The sequence below is a fragment of the Scyliorhinus torazame genome, chromosome 2 (genome assembly GCF_047496885.1).
Source record: "Scyliorhinus torazame isolate Kashiwa2021f chromosome 2, sScyTor2.1, whole genome shotgun sequence".
Taxonomy (NCBI): Eukaryota; Metazoa; Chordata; class Chondrichthyes; order Carcharhiniformes; family Scyliorhinidae; genus Scyliorhinus; species Scyliorhinus torazame.
The window spans coordinates 303373793-303393799 of record NC_092708.1 but is presented as its reverse complement, the minus strand read 5'-3'; the positions used below and the strand labels follow the sequence as shown (position 1 = coordinate 303393799).

At 44.9% G+C, this 20007-nt stretch overlaps 1 protein-coding gene across 3 annotated transcripts in view; it reads left to right on the top strand.

The window, feature by feature from the left end:
• Positions 1-20007, top strand: part of mia2 (MIA SH3 domain ER export factor 2) — a 145699-nt gene that overhangs the window by 3648 nt on the left and 122044 nt on the right. For all 3 annotated transcript variants that reach the window (XM_072489035.1, XM_072489045.1, XM_072489039.1), the window contains 2 exons: positions 4148-4234; positions 9494-13991. In XM_072489035.1, the coding sequence (XP_072345136.1) occupies positions 4148-4234; positions 9494-13991 (4585 nt within the window). The remainder of the gene's footprint in view (positions 1-4147; positions 4235-9493; positions 13992-20007) is intronic.

Here is a 20007-nt window from a genome sequence, read left to right as displayed (position 1 = left end):
GCATGAGTTTCGCACCCACAACCCACAGATGTGCAAGGTAGGTGGATTGGCCACACTAAATTGCCCCTAAATTGGAAAAAATTAATTGGGTACTCTAAATTAAAAAAAAAAGAGAAGGTTGGGCATATGCTCACTGGAGTTTAGAAGAAGGAGAGGTGAAACATAGAACATAGAACATAGAACATTACAGCGCAGTACAGGCCCTTCGGCCCTCGATGTTGCGCCGACCTGATTCCCTTATCGTCCATATGTCTAGCCAATGACCATTTGAATGCCCTTAGTGTTGGCGAGTCCACTACTGTTGCAGGCAGGGCATTCCACGCCCTTACTACTCTCTGAGTAAAGAACCTACCTCTGACATCTGTCCGATATCTATCTCCCCTCAATTTAAAGCTATGTCCCCTCATGCTAGACATCACCATCCGAGGAAAAAGGCTCTCACTGTCCACCCTATCCAATCCTCTGATCATCTTGTATGCCTCAATTAAGTCACCTCTTAACCTTCTTCTCTCTAACGAAAACAGCCTCAAGTCCCTCAGCCTTTCCTCATAAGATCTTCCCTCCATACCAGGCAATATTCTGGTAAATCTCCTCTGCACCCTTTCCAATGCTTCCACATCCTTCCTATAATGCGGCGACCAGAATTGCACGCAATACTCCAAATGCGGCCGCACCAGAGTTTTGTACAGCTGCAACATGACCGAACAATAAAGACTTTAAGGTGGTTTAACAGGGTGGATGCTGCTGAGAGAGGTTTCCCCTCATGGGGGAATCTAGAACTAGGGGGCACAGTTTCAAATTAAGGAATCTCCAAATTAAGACTGAGGTGAGGGAGGATTTCTTCTCTCAGAGAGTCATTAAGATTATCTTCACAGAGCAGTAGAGGCTAGGTCATTGAATATATTCAAGATTGAGCGTTTCAGCTATGAAGAGAGGCTGCTTAGGCTGGGGTTGTTTCCCTTAAAGCAGAGAAGGCTGAAGTGGACTTGATCAAGGTGCACAAAATTATGAGGGACATAGATAGGAAGGATTGTGACCGTAGATGTGAAGTGGATGTTTCCCTTATTAGATCTTCTCGAACAAGAGGCAATAGTTTTAGGCTGAGAGGTGGCAGATTTAAAACAGAAATGAGGAGGAATTACTTCACTCAAAGGGGTTCTGAATCTGTGGAATTCTCTATCCCAGAGTACAATGGACACTGGAACACTAAACAAATTTATTGAAGAGATAGATAAGTTTTTAATTAGCAGTGGAATGAAGATAGGAAGATTAGATGGAGAGTGGGTGGAAAAATTGGGGGGAGAGGTGGGGGTGCATTTTCAGGGAGGGCAGCAAGGAAAGTGGAGTTAAGGCCACAATCAGATCATCCATGATCATGGAGGCAGAGCAGGTTTGATGGGCAACTGGCCTAAACCAGCTGTTTCTTCTGATCTTATGATTTTATAGAGGGTGGAAGATGGGAGGCCAACCAGGAGAGTTTTATAATAGATTACTCTGAAGGTAATCTGATGGATGTGAGTTTCGGAAGCAGAAAAGTGGAGGAGGGACCAAAATGGGTAATGTTACATAGTTAGAGGTAGGCAGTCTAAACTGCCCATTACTCAGACTCTGGCCTCTTGTACATTTCTTTTTATCCGTTGATGGTCATTCCTAAAAAAAATCCCCATGTCCTGGAGTCCAGTCCTAAACAACCTCTAATTCTTGAGCTACCTCTTCTTTAAAATCCTCCCTAAAACCCATTGTTTTGGTAAATTTGCCAGCATTGAGATACAGCAAGTAACTAGGAAGGAAAATTGAATTTGTCAGCCCTCCCACTAACTCTCTCTTTGGCTCAAACTCTTTCTTTTTGATGTGGAGATGCCGGCCTTGGACTGGGGTGAGCACAGTAAGAAGTCTTACAACACCAGGTTAAAGTCCAACAGGTTTGTTTCAAACACTAGCTTTCGGAGCACTGCTCCTTCCTCAGGTGAGGAAGGAGCAGTGCTCCGAAAGCTAGTGTTTGAAACAAACCTGATGGACTTTAACCTGGTATTGTAAGACTTCTTTCTTTTTGGACAACCCTCCCTGAGACCATTTTCTAAGTCACACCCTCCCCTTTGATGCCCTTGTCCCCAGTAAAACTCTCAATTTCTCCCATCACAATTGTTCCCCAAGGTGCAGCACTCATCTTCGCTCCCTTAATGCCAATGGACTCAGATTTGAACATAAATAGCCCATAACTGATTGAGCCCATCATCAAACATTATTGGGTTCTGCTAAAACTGATTATTATGGCAATACAGAGAGGACTCCAGGCTTCTTGTCCCCATTCCCAACCGTTTCCTTACAGAATTTTTTACAGTGCAGAAGGAGGCCATTCGGCCCATCGAGTCTGCACCGGCTCTTGGAAAGAGCACCCTACCCAAGGTCAACATCTCCACCCTATCCCCATAACCCAGTAACCCCACCCAACACTAAGGGCAATTTTGGACACTAAGGGCAATTTATCATGGCCAATCCACCGAGGACTGTCATATGAGGAGAGACTAAGTCGGTTAGGATTATATTCATTGGTGTTTAGAAGAGTGAGAGGGGATCTCATGGAAACTTACAAAATTCTAACAGGATTAAACAGGGTAGATTCAGAAAGAATGTTCCCGATGGTGGGGGACTCCAGAATTAGGGGTAATAGTTTGATTATGCTCCCTTACATATCACCTCTTCTTTTCTTGCTTTTCAAAATCCCTTCCCTGCTCTCCGGTCTCTGTAACCTTCTCCAGCCCTCTGAGAACTCTGCATTTTTCCAACCCTGGACACTTGTGTTCCACATTCTTCTTTAGCCCATTGTTAATGCTCATGCCTTGAGCCAACAAAGCTATGAGCTCTCAAATTCCCTCCTGGAACCTCGCCACTTCTCCCTTACCTGTCCTCCTTAATACCTATTTCTTTGACAAAGTCTCTAATCACCTGTCCAGATGTCTCCTTTGCCTCATCGTCAGTTTTATTTGATCATGTTCCTCTGAAGCACTTTAGAATCTTTTACTACATTAAAGGCAGCATATTGTCTCTCAGCAAGTTGTCTCTCTCAAACAACATGAACCCAATAGAATTATTGTTGTCATTGTTTACCTATTCAGTGGACTTATTAATTCCCAAGTTCTGTGATTTATGTTTCTTATGTAGATCAGATATACATTATATATAAAATGTGCCACTTTTTATGCAATGATTTCAGTAACTAGAAATGAGTTTCTGAACATTAACGGAGTTTGATAAACATAGAAAATAAAAGTGGGAGGAGGCCATTCGGCCCTTCGAGCCTGCTCTGCCATTCATTCTGATCATGGCTGATCATCAACTTCAATACCCCGATCCTGCCTCCCCCGCCCATATCCCTTGATCCTTTTAGCCCCAAGAGCTATAAGTAATTCCCTCTTGAAATTACACACCGATTTGGCCTCAACTGCTTTCTGTGGTAGCACATTCCACAGATTCATCACTCTCTGGGTGAAGACAATTCTCCTCACCTCAGTCCTAAAAGGTTTACCCCTTATCCTCAAACTATTACCCCTAATTCTGGAGTCCCCCACCATCGGGAACATTCTTTCTGAATCTACCCTGTTTAATCCTGTTAGAATTTTGTAAGTTTCCATGAGATCCCCTCTCACTCTTCTAAACACCAATGAATATAATCCTAACCGACTTAGTCTCTCCTCATATGACAGTCCTAGGTGGATTGGCCATGATAAATTGCCCTTAGTGTCCAAAATTACCCTTAGTGTTGGGTGGGGTTACTGGGTTATGGGGATAGGGTGGAGATGTTGACCTTGGGTAGGGTGCTCTTTCCAAGAGCCGGTGCAGACTCGATGGGCCGAATGGCCTCCTTCTGCACTGTAAAAAATTCTATGATCCCAGGAATCAGCCTGGTAAACCTTCGCTGCACTCCCTCCATAGCAAGAACACTTTTTCTCAGATAAGGACACCAAAACTGCACATAACTATGAGTTTAAACTATAAAACATCACACATCACACAATGGAACAAGAGATGAATGAAGATCCACACTGTTTTTGGTCACTTATAGAAAACATACACAAAATGCTGTTTTTCCAACATGCAAATACTTTCATGCTCTCAGTTAACTTGTAATGACTTTATTTTATTTTAGATAGGAAAGCAATTTGGGTATTTTCCGAAAGATGCAGTTCAAGTTGAAGATGTCTCAGTATTGACAGAAATGGAACTGCCAACCAAGGTAACCTGTAAATTGATGTACTTGAACGTAACTTGATGTGTGCTATTTTCAGTGTTTCATGGTTAAATTCTGTTCCAAAGATTTCAAAATAAGTCATTTTAAGATCAACCCAAATAATTTTGGTTGAATATGGTTTAGACTGGAACAGAAATATTTCAGTTATTACTCTTGGAAAATTAGCCTTGATTGTCTATTTTGGAATGCAAAACCAAAAGAATGTGCTAATTCTGAGCACTTAACCCTAAAGCAGTTGGCAGCACAGGGCAAACTCACTTCAGTTTATTTCAGTCGGCACAGAAATGAACACTAATATCAGAGTTAAATTTATTCCATATCAAGCCTAACTTTTTAATCTAATAGTAAATTAAGAATGCAAACATAAATACTTAAACATGTTTTTATGATCTTTTCTATTTTAATGAGCTTTCATTTTCAATTATTTTTTAAAAAATATTTTTATTCAAGGCTTTTTACATATATACACAAAATATCAGAAAAATACATCAATCTAAACAAAACCTCCCCGATAGCAACACCCACCATGTTCGCCATCCCCATTTTTACCCCTACTCTCTCTCCCTCCCCCCCCCCCTCCCCCCGCCTTGCTGTCTCCTCAATCCTCCTTGAAGAAATTAATGAACGGTTTCCATCTCCTGGTGAACCCTTCTACCACCCCCCCCACATAGCGAACTTGATCTTCTCCAACCTCAGGGAGTCTGCCAGGTCGCTCATCCACACCCCTGCCTTTGGCGCCTCCGAGTCCCGCCAACACAACAAAATGTGCCTCCGGGCTATCAGGGAGGCAGAGGCCAATATACCCCCCCCCCCCCACATCCCCGAACCCCAGGGTCTTCCGATACGCCACCTCCGGACTACCCCCATACCCAGAACCTCAGATATAACACCCGAAAACCCCTGCCAGCACAACCTCTGTCTTGGAGACACCCACAACATGGGGATGCAATTCGCGCCACCCCTCCCCCCCACGCACCGCCTACACCTGTCTTCACCTCCGCAAGAACCTACTCAGCCTCGCCACAGTCATGTTGGCCCTATGTGCCACTTTAAACTGAATGAGGCTTAACCTTGCACACGATGAGGACACATTCACCCTCCACAATGCCTCCGCCCATGTCCCAGCCTGCACCTCCCCTCCCACCTCCTCCTCCCACTTGCGTTTGATCTCCTCCACCGGAGAACCCTCCCTCTCCATCAATTCCTTGTATGTATCCGACAGCTTCCCCTCCCCTATTTTGTCCTCCGACAAGAGCTTATCCTGCAACACCAGAGTCAGCAGCCCCGGGAAGAACGGCACCTCCTCATGATATCCCTCACCTGCAGCTAACTAAAGCCATTCCCCTTGGAGAACTCATACAATTCCTCCAACTACTAGAGCTCCACAAATTTTACCTATATAAACAAGTCCTAAAACATTCGGTCCCCGCCTGCCGTCACCCCAAAACGTCACATCCAGCCCCGCCGGCACAAACCTATGGTTGTCGCATATCAGAACCCACAACGACATGCCCTGCAGTCCAAAATGTGAGCTGCACTGACCCCACACCCTTAATGCTGACACCGCCACCGGGCTCAAGGAGTACCTGGCCAGCGAGAATGGAGGTGGTGCCAACAAGAGTGCCCTCAAACTCTGGTTTGGGACTGGTTTAGCACAGTGGGCTAAACAGCTGGCTTGTGATGCAGAACAAGGCAGCAGTGCGGGTTCGATTCTCGTACCAGCCTCCCCGAACAGTCGGCGGAATGTGGCGACCAGGGGCTTTTTACAGTAACTTAATTGAAGCCTACTTGTGACAATAAGAGATTATTATTATATTAAACTCATTCCCCTACACGACACTGCCTCCACCCACTTCCAAACCGACCTCTCCTTCACAGCCCACTTACTCGCCATTGCAGTATTCATCGCCCAAAGATAATTTATCAAATTCGACAACACCAGCACCCCACCTCGCCCCCGCTACAAGAACACCTTTCCCACTCGTGGGTCTTCCCCGCCCACACAAACTCCAAAATTGTCCAACTAACCTTCCTAAAAAAGGACTTGGGGGCAAAGATAGGGAGGTTTTGAAGCACAAACAGAAACCTGGGCAGCACCGTCATTTTTACCGTCTGCACGAGCCCAGCCAGCGACAGCGGCAACACATCCCACCTCTTAAAATCCACCTTCATTCCCTCCACCAATCTTGCCAAGTTCAATCCATGTAGCTGGTCCCAGCTCTGCGCCACCTGGATTTCTAAATACCTAAAGATCAACCGGCAACTCCCCTAATCCCTTCTCTTGCCCTCTGGCATTAATCAGGAACACCTCACTCTTTCCCAATGTTCAATTTATACACCAAAACACAGCCAATTCCCCCAAAATCCCCATAATCCCTGCAATGCTGCCCACCAGATCCAAGATATATAATAACAAATTATCCATGTATCGCAAAACCCTATGCTCACCTCCCCTCCCGCTCAATCTCTCTTCAATCCGTCGACACCCTAACTGCCATTGCCAATAGCTCCATTACCTAAGACGAAAAGCAATGACAAGAGTGGGCACACCTGTCTTGTCCCACAATGTAACCCAAAGTACCCCGATCTTATCCGGTTCGTCCTAATGCTTGTCACCGGCACCTTGTACAGCAGCTGGACCCGATCCACAAACCCCTGTCCGAACCCAAACCATTCAAGCACCTCCAACAAAAATGCCCACTCCACCCGATCAAAAGGCTTCTCCGCATCCATCACCACCACTACGTCTATCTCCTGCCCCCCCGAGAGCATCATAATTACATTAAGTAGACTCCACACATTCGCCAACAACTGCCTCCCCTTTAGAAATGCCGTTGGTCCTCCCCTATTATCCCCGGCAGTTGATGGGCAAATCCACCCCATGCGGCACATGGTCGAAAATCACAATTGCTGGATACTCCGAGTCGGCCATTCCCACCAGCAGCGCCTTGTCCATCACAAAAAAGTCAATCCGGGAGGAGCCAGGTGCACATAGGAGAAGTATGAAAACTTCTTCACCCTCAGCCTCCCAAGCCTCCACTGGTCCAACCCCCATGCGTTCCATGATCCTCCGCCACTCTCTCACCACCACTGACACCCTCAACGACCTAGGACTCGATCGGTCCAGGCTCAGGTCCAGGACCGTATTGAAATCACTCCCCATAATCAGCCGGGATTTTCCCTAGCACCCGCCTCATAAATTCTGCATCGTCACAACTCGGGGCATAAACTTTTACCAGGACTACTGGCATTTTCCCCAGCTTCCCACGGACCATCACATACCTACCCCCGTTGGATCGGCCACAATACTCCCCACCTCGAAAGCCACTCTCTTATTAACCAACACCACCACCTCCGTCGTCTTCATATCCAGGCCCAAGTGAAACACCTGCCCCATCCATCCCTTCCGCAGCCTCGTCTTATCTCCCAGCTTCAGATGCGTCTCCTGCAAAAACACAATATCCGCCTTCAGACTCCTCAGATGCGTGAACAAACGCAACCATTTAACCAGCCATTCAGCCCACGTGACCATCCTGGTCAGGGGGCTCTCTGCCTTTTTCTGCCGATCACCCTTTTTAAGCCAGCCCCTGACCCACGTCACATGCACCTCCAGGCCCATCCTAGGATGTCCGCCGCCATCCCTCCCTTCCCTACTGCCCCACACCCATCTCAGCAACCCCCCTCCCCTCCCCACCAGCAAACAAAAGACCAACACCACTCCATTCAACCCCCCCCCCCCCCCCCCCCCCCCCCCCCCCCGGCCACGACTTCCTCCTGGCAAGCCCCTACTTCACTCCCGTTAGCTACCTCAGCTAGCATGGTGGCACCCACCCAAGGCCTCTGACTTCCCCTCACCCTTCCAGTCCACCCTTCTTCCCCCCCAATCCTCTGTATGACCAACAAACAAAGAAAAACAAAAGGAGCACTTGCCATCACCGCTGCCCCATTGAAACCCACCCCATATTTCTGACCCCACGTGCCTTACAATGAATACACAGCTCCTCCCCAGAGTAATGTCCTCATATTCCTCCCAGTTCATGGTCCCTCATAAAGTCCATCGCCTCCTCTGACGAGTCAAAATAAAATTCCTGCTTTGGTGTGTCACCCACAAGGGGGCAGGGTACAAAACCCCAAACTTTACCCCCTTCTTAAAGAGAGCCGCCCTTTATGCGGTTGTACCTGGCCTTCTGCATCGCCAGTTCCGCACCCAGGTTCTGGTAAACCGCAGTGCACTCCCATCCCAGGTGTATTTCTTGGTCGGCCTTGCCCACTGCAGAATATTTTCCTTGTCCAAACGTCGATGCAGCCTCACCACCATCACCCTAGGCAGTTCCCCCACCTGTGATCTCCTCCCTGTGTGCCCGATCCACCTTGAGGGGCCTCTCCAGCATACTTGACGGCCTCCACTCCCTCAATGCTCTCAGGCATCCAGACAATCCTCAAATTCTGCCTCCTGCAGTGGTTCTCAAGTTCTCCCAGTTTCTCTCTTAGCCTCTTGTGGCTGTTCATTCCCATCCCCAGCTCCATCTCCAACAAGGCCTGCCGCTCCTCATGCTCCTCCACCGCCTCCTCCACCTTCTGTATTGCCAGGCCAGAGCCTCCTGCCTCTGCTCCACTCGCTCGATCACCACCCTGAGCAGCTCCACCACTTTGGCCAAATCCTCCAAAGCCTCTTCCATCTGCTGCTGGAATTTGTTGTTCAAAAGCTCCACCAGCTGCTCCGTCGACCACTAGGCGGGCAGTGCTGCCCCCTTACCCTCCGCCATCTTCACCTGCTCCAGCTGTTCTCTCTTTCTTGTGGCACTTCTCGTCCACTGATCCACACACCAACCTCACCAAAGGAGTATTACCTTCCATGGGCACTCATACACCTTTTGCCCTCAAATACCACATCATTCGAGTGGGGAAGGACCGAAAAGATCCATCTTAAGCGGGAGCCACCAAATGTGCGATCACTCACTCCATGGCCGTCACCGGAAGTCCATTTTCAATTATTTGAACCTAATCCATATTTATTCAGAATATCCCTTCTCAAACTAAATTCCTCAAATTTGCATATCTTAGACTTCCAACTTCAACACATACTTTTCGTCCCTTACTTTTCTCTCGGATGTACTTATTCCACTGTCATTCCATATTTCCCAATTGAAATCATCCACATGTAAAAAGTGCGGGGAAACAAAAAGTTAACTAATATACCCTAAATCAGAAGCATAAACTTAAGACTCTGCATATTTCTTTCAGGAAAATGATTTCCTTTGCCTTGATGGAGGTGATTATTACACTGAAAGTGGAGAAAGTGATTCAGTTCATGATGAATATGGAGAAAATTCATTTTCAAAATCAGAAGAAGTGAAAGCCAAATCAGGACATGAATCCGACCTGAACAATTACAACCAGGATTACAAAGGTAATTCTGCTAAAGGTGAACATGTGGACAATTTAAGTAATCTTTATAAAGAGCAATTACAAAGAACACATCATGCTGCAGATGACACTGAGTTAGAGATGACAACTGGTGAAGAACAATTTCAACCAAGTCTAGCAACTGACGTGATTGTGCAAATAGATAAGTTTCTTTCACCAGCTGATCACCTGAATGAAATAAGTGAAGAAAGTGTCTCCAAACATACAGATAACAATGATATCAACTTAGCCATAGGTCCTGAATCGGCATACAGTGAATATATTGGTACAAAAAATGAATATGCAGGACAGACAATCAGTGAAACCACTGCTATTACATCTGAAAGCAATGAAGAATCTAAATTTGTGGAAGAGGAATCTAGTTGGATTGGATCTAGAATCAGCAGGTGGTTTGGTTTGGAAAGTAATCTGGATAAGAAGGTTGTGGAATCCACTGACCTGTCTCTACAGCTAAACTCCTTTAAAAGTCGAAAAATTGCATTGGACTATAGTGAGGACACCACAATGTCTGAAACGACTGAAGAGCTAAACAATGGTGTGCATTACAAAGGCAAAGAAAACCTTGGTTCTGAAACTTCAGTCTGGATTGGCGGCTTGTCCAAATTGTTTAGCTTCATCGGTGATTCGCCAGAAGATGTTCTATCCAGCAATGATAATTATAAAAATAAAGATAAGAATGAAAATGTAAAGTTGGATTCTATTGATGACACCACAGGCTCAAGTAAATATATGGTAACCGACTTGGAAAACAAAATTTTTGATCTTTCAGATCCAGATGAACTAGGGCTAAAATCTAGTAGTTCAGAAAGAACATCAAAAAACGCCAATGAAGATACTCAAATGGATAACGATCAGTTGTCGTTTGATTTAATGGACAAATTGTGGCATTCTCAAATCAATAAAGCTGAGCATTCGGGCATATCCAAAGAAACAGAAAATGTTGGGGAAGAGGAGACCATGGGTAATGATGATTCAAAAACATGGTGGTTTCACTTTAATACAATACGTGACACATTTAGATTTAGTGAAAACAGTGGTCAGATTCCCAGAACATCAGAAGAAACACAGAATATTAATGGCAATAACAAAGATTATACAAAAGACACTGATGGATCAAAATCATCACCATGGTATCACTTTGGCTTTGGTCAAAACAATGAAGATCAGGCTGCTACCTTGCAAGACGGACCCGAAGAAAACATTGATGACATTAAAGAAAGTATACTGGATAATCATGAGTCAAAATCACAATGGCATCATTTTAGTTTAAGTGATATATTAAGGTTTGGTCAAACCAATGAAGATCACCTGACTCCTGATTCACTAGAGAAAATAAAGAAAAGCACCATTGACGATATTGAAAACACAAGGAATAGTGAATCTGAAGGTAGTTCTCCCGTGCATGTGATGAATAAGGCTCCAAGTGAAGGAGATGCACTGATTGTTGATTCATTAATAAATGAGGAAGCAAACCAATGCCCAGAACATAGTCTATGTACAATGGAGAATGAGATTAGTTGCCAGTCTGAAGGCTTGCAGCCAGCTGCAAAGGAGCACAGGGAAATAAGTGAAAACACACAGTCGATTGTTTCTGCAAATGGTTTAAAAAACAGTTTCAGTTTCGATGGCATAATATTAAAATTTCAAGATATTCAGAAATTAAAAATCCAAAATTTACAAGAGCAAAATTTAATACCAGATTCAAATTTCAAGGGACATAATGAACCATTGACTCAGAAAAACGTCCATGAAGAACAAAATTTGCAAGAGCATTTAAAATTTTCTTCAGAAATTAATCAACATAGTTCAGGCTACATGAGGTCTGTGACACATGAAAACCTACTTACTGAAGAAAAATTACATGGTCAACAGGAGGTTTTACACAACCATGATCTAATCTCGTCGTTGGAAGAATTTAATGTCATAAGTAAAGATGAACCTTTGATACAAGGACATTTGTATGAGGAAGAACAACCTTTAACATCTGATTCTGAATTGACACCTGCTGGAGATCCAAGTTCAGAAACTACACTTCTCACAATAACAAACAATGCAAAATTGAATTTAGTATCTAAATTGGAATCAGAACAGCTTATCTCAAATGCTCCTGATTCACTGAATACCTTACAGAATAAAGAAAAGTTTTCACAAGAACACCCAGCAATGAAATCAGACTTGCAGCAAGTTACTATTGCAGATAATGATCAATTGCCAGAGGAAGAGCTGTATCATGAGCAACAAATCTCACAAGAGCAACATGTTACATCAACAATGGAATTTGAACAGTTTGACATTTCAGATGACGATAAACTTTTGTCCCAGGCACAAACTGATATTGAACAGAAGCATTTCAACTCTGAATTTGATGAAGGTTCTATCTCTGGCCAAGTTGTCCCTTCTTTACAGGATGAATTGGAGAACAAGGAAGCCATCAAACCAGGACATTTAACATCAGCAAAGCAGCAGATTTTAGACCTGTACAACCCTTTAACAAAGAAGGATAAACATCAACCTTTAGAGGAAATGTACCCACCCTGGTTGATCGATAAACAGATAGTTACAAATACCTATGATCCTTCCTTACAGAGACAACTGTATGATGAAACCCAAAGAATACAATCACTGCAGCCTGCTTCAGATCATACTGGAGCTCTGCCAGAGGAAAAAATATATAGTGACAGAACCACCTTGCAACGACATGCGCCAGTATTAGAATCTGAACTCAATCAGCTTACTTTGGATCATGGTGAAACTGAATTACAGGAATGCTTAAATGGAGAAGAACATGTTTTCAAAGAATGTCTGCCCTTAGAACCTGAATCTAATCAGGCTGCTCCAGCTGGTGATAAATCCTTTTCACTGAAAAAACATGATGGACAAGGCTTGCAACAACATCAAGTAACTTATACTTCTGCATCTAACTGGCTTTCTATGTCAGATCATAGTAAATATGTTTTGTTTGAAAAATTGCATGTTAATGAGGATATTCTCCAGGCAAAGGTTTTGACACTTGCACAGTCTGAGCAACATACCGATTCAGTTACAGATAAAGTTCTGTTAAAGGAGAAAACGGATGATAAAGACTCTGCCTTACAGAAACAATGTATAACTTCCGATTTAGCATCAAAATTGTTTACTACAACAGATAACACAGAATCCTTACTGCCGGACAATCTGGAAGACAAAGAACAAACTTTACCCGATCCTTTATCCAGTTCACAATCTGAAGAGCCTGCTGTTTCAAATGATGGTGAAACCTTGACTCGAGAAAACTCTTTCAATCAACAAAAAAACTTAGGAGATAAACAGGTAACTTTAGAATCAGAAGAACAATCAGCTGTTTTTGTCACGACCGAGAATTTGCCACAGGAAGAAACAAATGTAACCAAAGTCAGTAACACCACCATAAATAGTGAAAAAAACAACAAGATACATAGATCTATGGAAACTGAATCTCTGGTAGAACATGTGAATTCACTGCTTTCAGAGAATGTGAATCTTACCGGAGACACTGATGTTAGAATCGAACCACAGCAGATTGTTAAAGAAACGAGAGAAGATAAAATGAATGACAATTACAGGGAGACTCATAGTATATTAAATGAAAAAGCATCACAACCATCTATTGATTCTTTTTCCGACAACTTGTGGAGAGCTAAAATGGAGAGCGATTCTGGAAAGCTGATGGTCAATTCCATTAATAAAAAGCAAGCAACAAGCCAGTTAAGCACATCAGCTGAGCCTGATCCAGATGCTGCCACTGAAAATATAATTAGAGCTACTTCTGTAAATACTGAAAATAAACATAAAACAGGAGATGCCACTGATAAAGAAACAGCACGGGATATTGAATCCATTGTCCACCAAACTGGCAGTGTCTCATTCTGGGGAATAAATGAAGCAAAAAATCAGTTTGAGAAGCTCAGAATAAAAGATGCATCACTTGACATTACAAGCATTTATAGTAATCTTAAATTCCTAAGAAAGCACATGAGTATTGCCCAACTGCAGTATTTGGAAAGATGCTTTGAAAAAGCCAAGCTCTTATGGTTGGAAGAAATTCTTGAACATTTAGAGAATGAGAATTGTAATAATGGTTTTAATAACATTCTCCAAAAAGTAAACACTTTTGAAGAGAGTTTCTGGCAAAACAAAAACTTAAAATGTGATGAGAATTTTGCAAATACTAAATGGTGGAGAATGATTGAAAGGCAACATGTCGAAGACAGAGAGATGATTCAAAAACTACAAGATATTCTAACTGCCATCAAATTGAAATGCACCTCAAATGTCTCTAGTTCCAGCACCATTAAAGGTATTGGATAATGAGTTAATGAGAGAATGCATGTTCCAACATCCATGTGTTTGTGCTTTTAAAGAAGAACAAGAGTAGCCATTTTTTAAATGTATCTTTGAGATGTATTTCGGCAAATTTCACTTGTATAACGTTAGCATGAGAAAATGAGACCCTTCTCAATTTGTGCACAAGGTCAGCATCAATTAGAGGTCGGGTATAACAGCCATTTGGCCTGATTACAGTATCAGAAGGCCATGCTTACCGATAATATTTTTTTAAAAATTCTCAAATAAGATATTCTTGCATTTCCTTTGAGTAATTCACTTGCCAGCATAAACTGGGTTGCACACCAGTTCAATCACCATACTCTATCAAAGGTACTGTCTTAGGTTTTAATGTGATTTTTTTCTTACTTCAGTCGTCTCCTCCTAAGCTGGTGCCTCTTGATGAGCATGTTCCATGGGTATCACTGACCATTCTTGATGTGTGAGCCTGAATTGTGAGTGAAGACGGGCTAGTTGACCGTGGAAGTGATCAGAGCTGAGTCTAATCCTGTTCTGGCACAACATCAAGCACTTTGATGCTGTTTCCAGCACAAGTAATGATGAAGCATAGGAAACTTGGGAAACATTTCTGCACTCTATTTCAAGAACTTGAAGGAAATGCCTTCATTGACAGCCCAATAAAACAAATTCAACTGGATCATGGAGGTTCACCCTTAGAGCTCAGTAACATTACCAGGCACTGCACCTACTTACTGAGCTGTTAGCGAGGCTAATAATTTAGCGAGGTCCAAGTCAATCTGAAAATATTTGTGGCTGGATTCTCCGCAGCCCTGCACCGAAATCGCGTTCGGTGCGGGGACGGAGAATGGCCATTTACGAGGAAATCGGGACCTGCGCCACTGAAGCGATTCTCCGGGCTCGCGCGTGATTTACACGGCACAGCTAGGGAGCCATTGACGGAGGACCCCCCGACAATTCTCCGTGCAAAACTGGCCAAGTTCCAAATGCCGTGGTTCTAACCTCGTATCGGCCGTCGGCAATCTCGTGTAGTGGCTGCAAACTCAGTCCGCGGCTGCCCTGGTGGGGGGCGGGGGGGTCAATCACCGGGGAGGGGGGGCCTCATGGACGGCCAGGGGAGCGATCGGGCGGCACGGATCCACGGGCACGTGCAATCTCGGGGTGGGGGGCCTACATTTTGGATGACGGTCCGCGTTCTGAGTCCGCCATCACGCATGGCGCGGGCCGCTGCCGTGCGCATGCGCGGACTCCCGACGAAGTGCGGGGCCCACTATCCGCAGCCAGAGCTGCGGGAAGCACTCCGGGGCCCTGCCGGCCCCCTGCAGATAAGAGAATCGCTCAGGACTTTCTTAAGGATAGTCAAGAGTGAAATGCCGGACATAGCCCCATTTTTGGAGAATCCAGGCCATGGTCTTTTAATTACTCAGGAATCTCAAGTTGTTGTGCATTGAGCTGAGTAAAGATTAACCCAGCAGTGACGAATGTGATATAAAATAGTTACTTTAGAGATATTAGTTACTGTAATGTAGAGATAGGCCAGTCTCATTCTGGTGAGTTCACAGACAAAGGATTTCAGACCGCATGGCAAAGCAAGGAGGAGGTGTGTCCACCAAAGGAGGAGAAAAGGATGCTGGGTAATAAGGGGGCCAGAGGAAGGGATGAGAAGTGAGCCAATCAGAATGTATGACCAGGTCAGGAGGGGTATAGGATGACCTATGGGAATCGTGTATGTGAAACTTGATACCATTTGAATTTATTTGCAGAAATCCCTTTGTCTCCTTGTTCATTCGCTTTCCAGGGGTGTAGGAGACTAGATGTGTCCTATGCCTCTGTGAAATGAATCAGGCTTGCAAGCCAAATAAAATAACTAATGCTGTACCTGCAAATCCATCTCGACTTTTATTGAGGCCACACTGACTGGTAAAGAAATTTGTATTTTGTCAGCAGGCGGCCACCATTATATGAACAACTTCATTTACACCTCCCCAGCAGAGAGAGCAATATAACAAAATACTCAGATCTTGCAATGTACTACGCTCCTTCCCCCCTTTAAAAAAACCTGATACATTAAAATGTAAAATGGTATATGTAGGGAGACATGAAGAAGACGGCTAAACAGGTTTATTATTATAACTCAAAAGATAAAGTCGCTACTGCGATGTACAACGCTAATGTCCCAGCCCAGGACTATCGGAACTTCCGGCCCAAGTCTGAGAGCAGCATTTAAAGGGCTCACTAACGAGTGCAAGCTGGGTGGGCTTCCGCCCACTACCGTGGGAACCCATACTTTACGAGCCCTACAGGGAAATTGATTAGTGAACCTCTGTGGTCCTCGCGAGTTATCACATCCCTCATCCTATAAGGAGATTTACCAGGATGTTGCCTGGTATGGAGGGAAAATCTTATGAGGAAAGGCTGATGGACTTGAGGTTGTTTTCGTTAGAGAGAAGAAGGTTAAGAGGAGACTTAATAGAGGCATACAGAATGATCAGGGGGTTAGATAGGGTGGACAGTGAGAGCCTTCTCCCGCGGATGGAAATGGCTAGCACGAGGGGACATAGCCTTAAACTGAGGGGTAATAGATATAGGACAGAGGTCAGAGGTAGGTTCTTTACGCAGAGTGGTGAGGCCGTGGAATGCCCTACCTGCAACAGTAGTGAACTCGCCAACATTGAGGGCATTTAAAAGTTTATTGGATAAGCATATGGATGATAATGGCATAGTGTAGGTTAGATGGCTTTTGTTTTTTGACTTCCCATGTCCGTGCAACATCGTGGGCCGAAGGGCCTGTACTGCACTGTATCGTTCTATGTTCTATGTTCTAAGTCCAGACCACCCTCCTCCTCCCCCAACTCCCATGGCGATGTGGCCACCTTCGTTTCTTGGCACAAGATCTCAGGTCAATCATCCATGGAGCTGGATCGGGGGCATGAAGCGGATAGGGGATCGTCGCTTCCCGGCAGAGTGTCATAGCGCCAAAGATGGGGGCTCATCTTCGACGCTGACCTCCAGCTGAGAGTCATTCGTCTCAGTCTCCAATTCTGATCCCGAGTCTCATCCTCAAAGGGTATGAGTCCACTTCCCAGAGGTGAGCACATAGGACGTTGAGGGTACACCCCATCCAGAGTTGTTTCAACAGGGGAGGGTTCCCTGCTCCTAAGATAGTCCATGTGTTTCCTTACAGTCTTTTCTTTAGTCTTGACCTTGTACGAAATGGGGCCAGTCTTTTCCACTATGACTCCTGGGATCCAAGGAGATCCGTCTTCCAAGTTATATCGATAGACTGTGTCTCCTGTCTTTAAGGTCCTGTCGGGCCTTTGGGTATCAAAATTTATTTTCTGTTCTTCTTGCCTTGACTCCAACTTTAACTCCTAGATTGGAAAACAATAGGCAGAGTCTGGTCCAGAATTGATGACCCATGAGCAGCTCCGCCAGCACTACTCCCATTGTAGTGTGTGGCGTGGAACAACCTCTCGGGCTCCCCATATGATGCTGCCATCCTCCACTCTCAATTCTTGGTTTTTGGATAGGAAGGGCTTCACCTCCTCTGTGGGGTGGTCCTCAAATTCCACCACTTAGGATCATGTGGTGCCGTTTTGCCAGCATGGAGTCCATCTGGGTCCATTCCTGGACTTGTTTCACAGATACAGGCAGGCTATCCAAGATGGCACCATTACTGGTGCCATCGTCCCATCAATGGGAGAGGACTGCCCCTACTCCATATGGAGGGGCCAAGCTTGTAGGTGACTCAAGGCGATGTATGTGCCAGGACAGTGCTCAAAGGAGCACTCATAAGCCGGCAACAATAGTGCCCAATGTTAGATCCAAGCTGAGGCGATAGGCAGAATCACTTTGTCCTCCTTAAAAGGGCCCAATTAGGGTTTATGGGCTGTGTCCTTTGTAAAGACATACAGATTACATTTCTTTACTCCAAATATCACAGCCAGTCCCTCTTTTTAGATTTGTGCATAGCATTGTTTCATATCTGTGAAGGTTCGTGATGCACATGCAATTGGTCACTCGGTGCCATCTACCCACTGATTTGGAGAGGCATCGCATATTAGTACCAGCTGTTTTGTGGGATCGTAGTGCCAAGATGTTGGACAATAGCAGCTGTTGTTTCACTTTTGTGAATGCTTCTCAATGTGGCGCCTGCCATAACTGCTTCTGGTGCTTCTTCTAATAATAATAATTAATAATAATAGCTTATTGTCACAAGTAGGCTTCAATGAAGTTACTGTGAAAAGCCCCTAGTTGCCACATTCCGGTGCCTGTTGGGGGAGGCCGGTACAGGAATTGAACCCGCGCTGCTGGTCTTGTTCTGCATTACAAGCCAGCTGTTTAGTCCACTGTGCTGCATGTCGGCGTGCCAATAAAGTAGCCAAGTTGGCGATTAACGTCCCGTAATAACTTATGAGGAACATCTTCAGTTCAGTCGTGTTTCATGGAGTCGGTGCTCCTTTTATGGCCTTCACTTTGTCCTCTCCAGGATGCAGCCCTTCTTTATCGACACGGTACTGTGGTCATATGCGCATAGGCATATCTATGCATAACTGTACATAGTTGCACCAATGTATATGTTTGTATATAACAGCACCAGTGTATATAGCCACTTACCAATACATGTAGGGACAGTTATGACCTCCCGTCAGCAGGTGGGAACCAGACACCTATCCAGACATATATATACCGGGGGACAGATGAGGTGCTGGAACTTGGTAGTAGGACAGACAAGGGGACAGTCACCATCTTCCTTAGTTTCACAGTAACGCAGACAGAATTGTTTGTACATAGAAATGCATGGTTATCATTAAGCGTGTCAAGAATAAATATTTATAGCAATCATATCTTCGTGTTCTATGTGTACCTTCATGATCAGGGAAGCCATCAAACACAACATGGTACCAGGAGTGCTGAAGAACTAGAGGTAACCACAGAAAGACAAACCACGGGGTGGAACAGAAGAAACCAGACGAACAATCGCTCTACCGACCCGGTGATCTAAGGATTTACAACTCCACGCAACGCAAGGCGGTTAAATGCGAGATGGATGGTTTGAAGGTACCCCACCGGCTTCAAGTCTCGGGCAATCTGCACTCAAACTGGCGCGGTTTTAAGCAGGTTGAACTCTTGCTTTTGGCCCATGGCCAACAGACGTTGCCTGATGAAAGGTGCGTTGCGTTGCTGCTAACGACAGCAGGTCCTCAAATGCTTGAACTGTATAATTCGTTTGGCTTTGAGAACGACGAGCAGAGCTATGAGGAGGTGATTCAACGTTTTCACTGCCGCTGTTCTAAAAGAACTGACATTTCTGAATGATATGTGTTCCGTTCCCGTGCCAAGAAAGACAAGGAATCCTTTGACAATTTTGCGACGGATCTGCGTTTAAATGCCCAGTCGTGCAATTTTGGACAGTTGCAATCCTCAATGATCCGAGACCAAATCGTTTATGGGATCACAGATGTTCCGTTACGAGAACAGTTGTAAAGGGAAGACAACCTCATGCTGGATGCCACCATCAGGATGCGCCAGGCAAGTGAGCTCTCTGCACAGTGGATCGGGGCCTTCAGCGTAGTACGTGTTGGTGCCAATCCGGGAAATGATACTGGCGCCACAAATGCTGAGACACAGTTTAGTACGAAACGTGGTCACGATGCGGGTGGCCATTTTGTGCACACTGATATGCAGCCGAACATAAAACATGGTCACAGCTCAGGTGGCCAATTTGAGCGATCTGCTACGTAGTATCGAAAGAAACGTACTCATAATGGGGTGGCCATTTTGAACACAACAATAAGAGACATCAGACAAAACGTGGTCACGATGGGGGCGGCCATTTTGGACAGTACAAGAAACGTGATCTCGTTGGGGGTGATCATTTTGGTCAGCAGCCATTTTATGCTCACGTTGTGGCAACAGACACTCGCCGCGGCGATGTCCTGCTTTACCAGTGGCAGGAAGGGTCACTTTGCTCGCCGATGCACAGTTGATCGGGCAGAGAAGAAGATCCC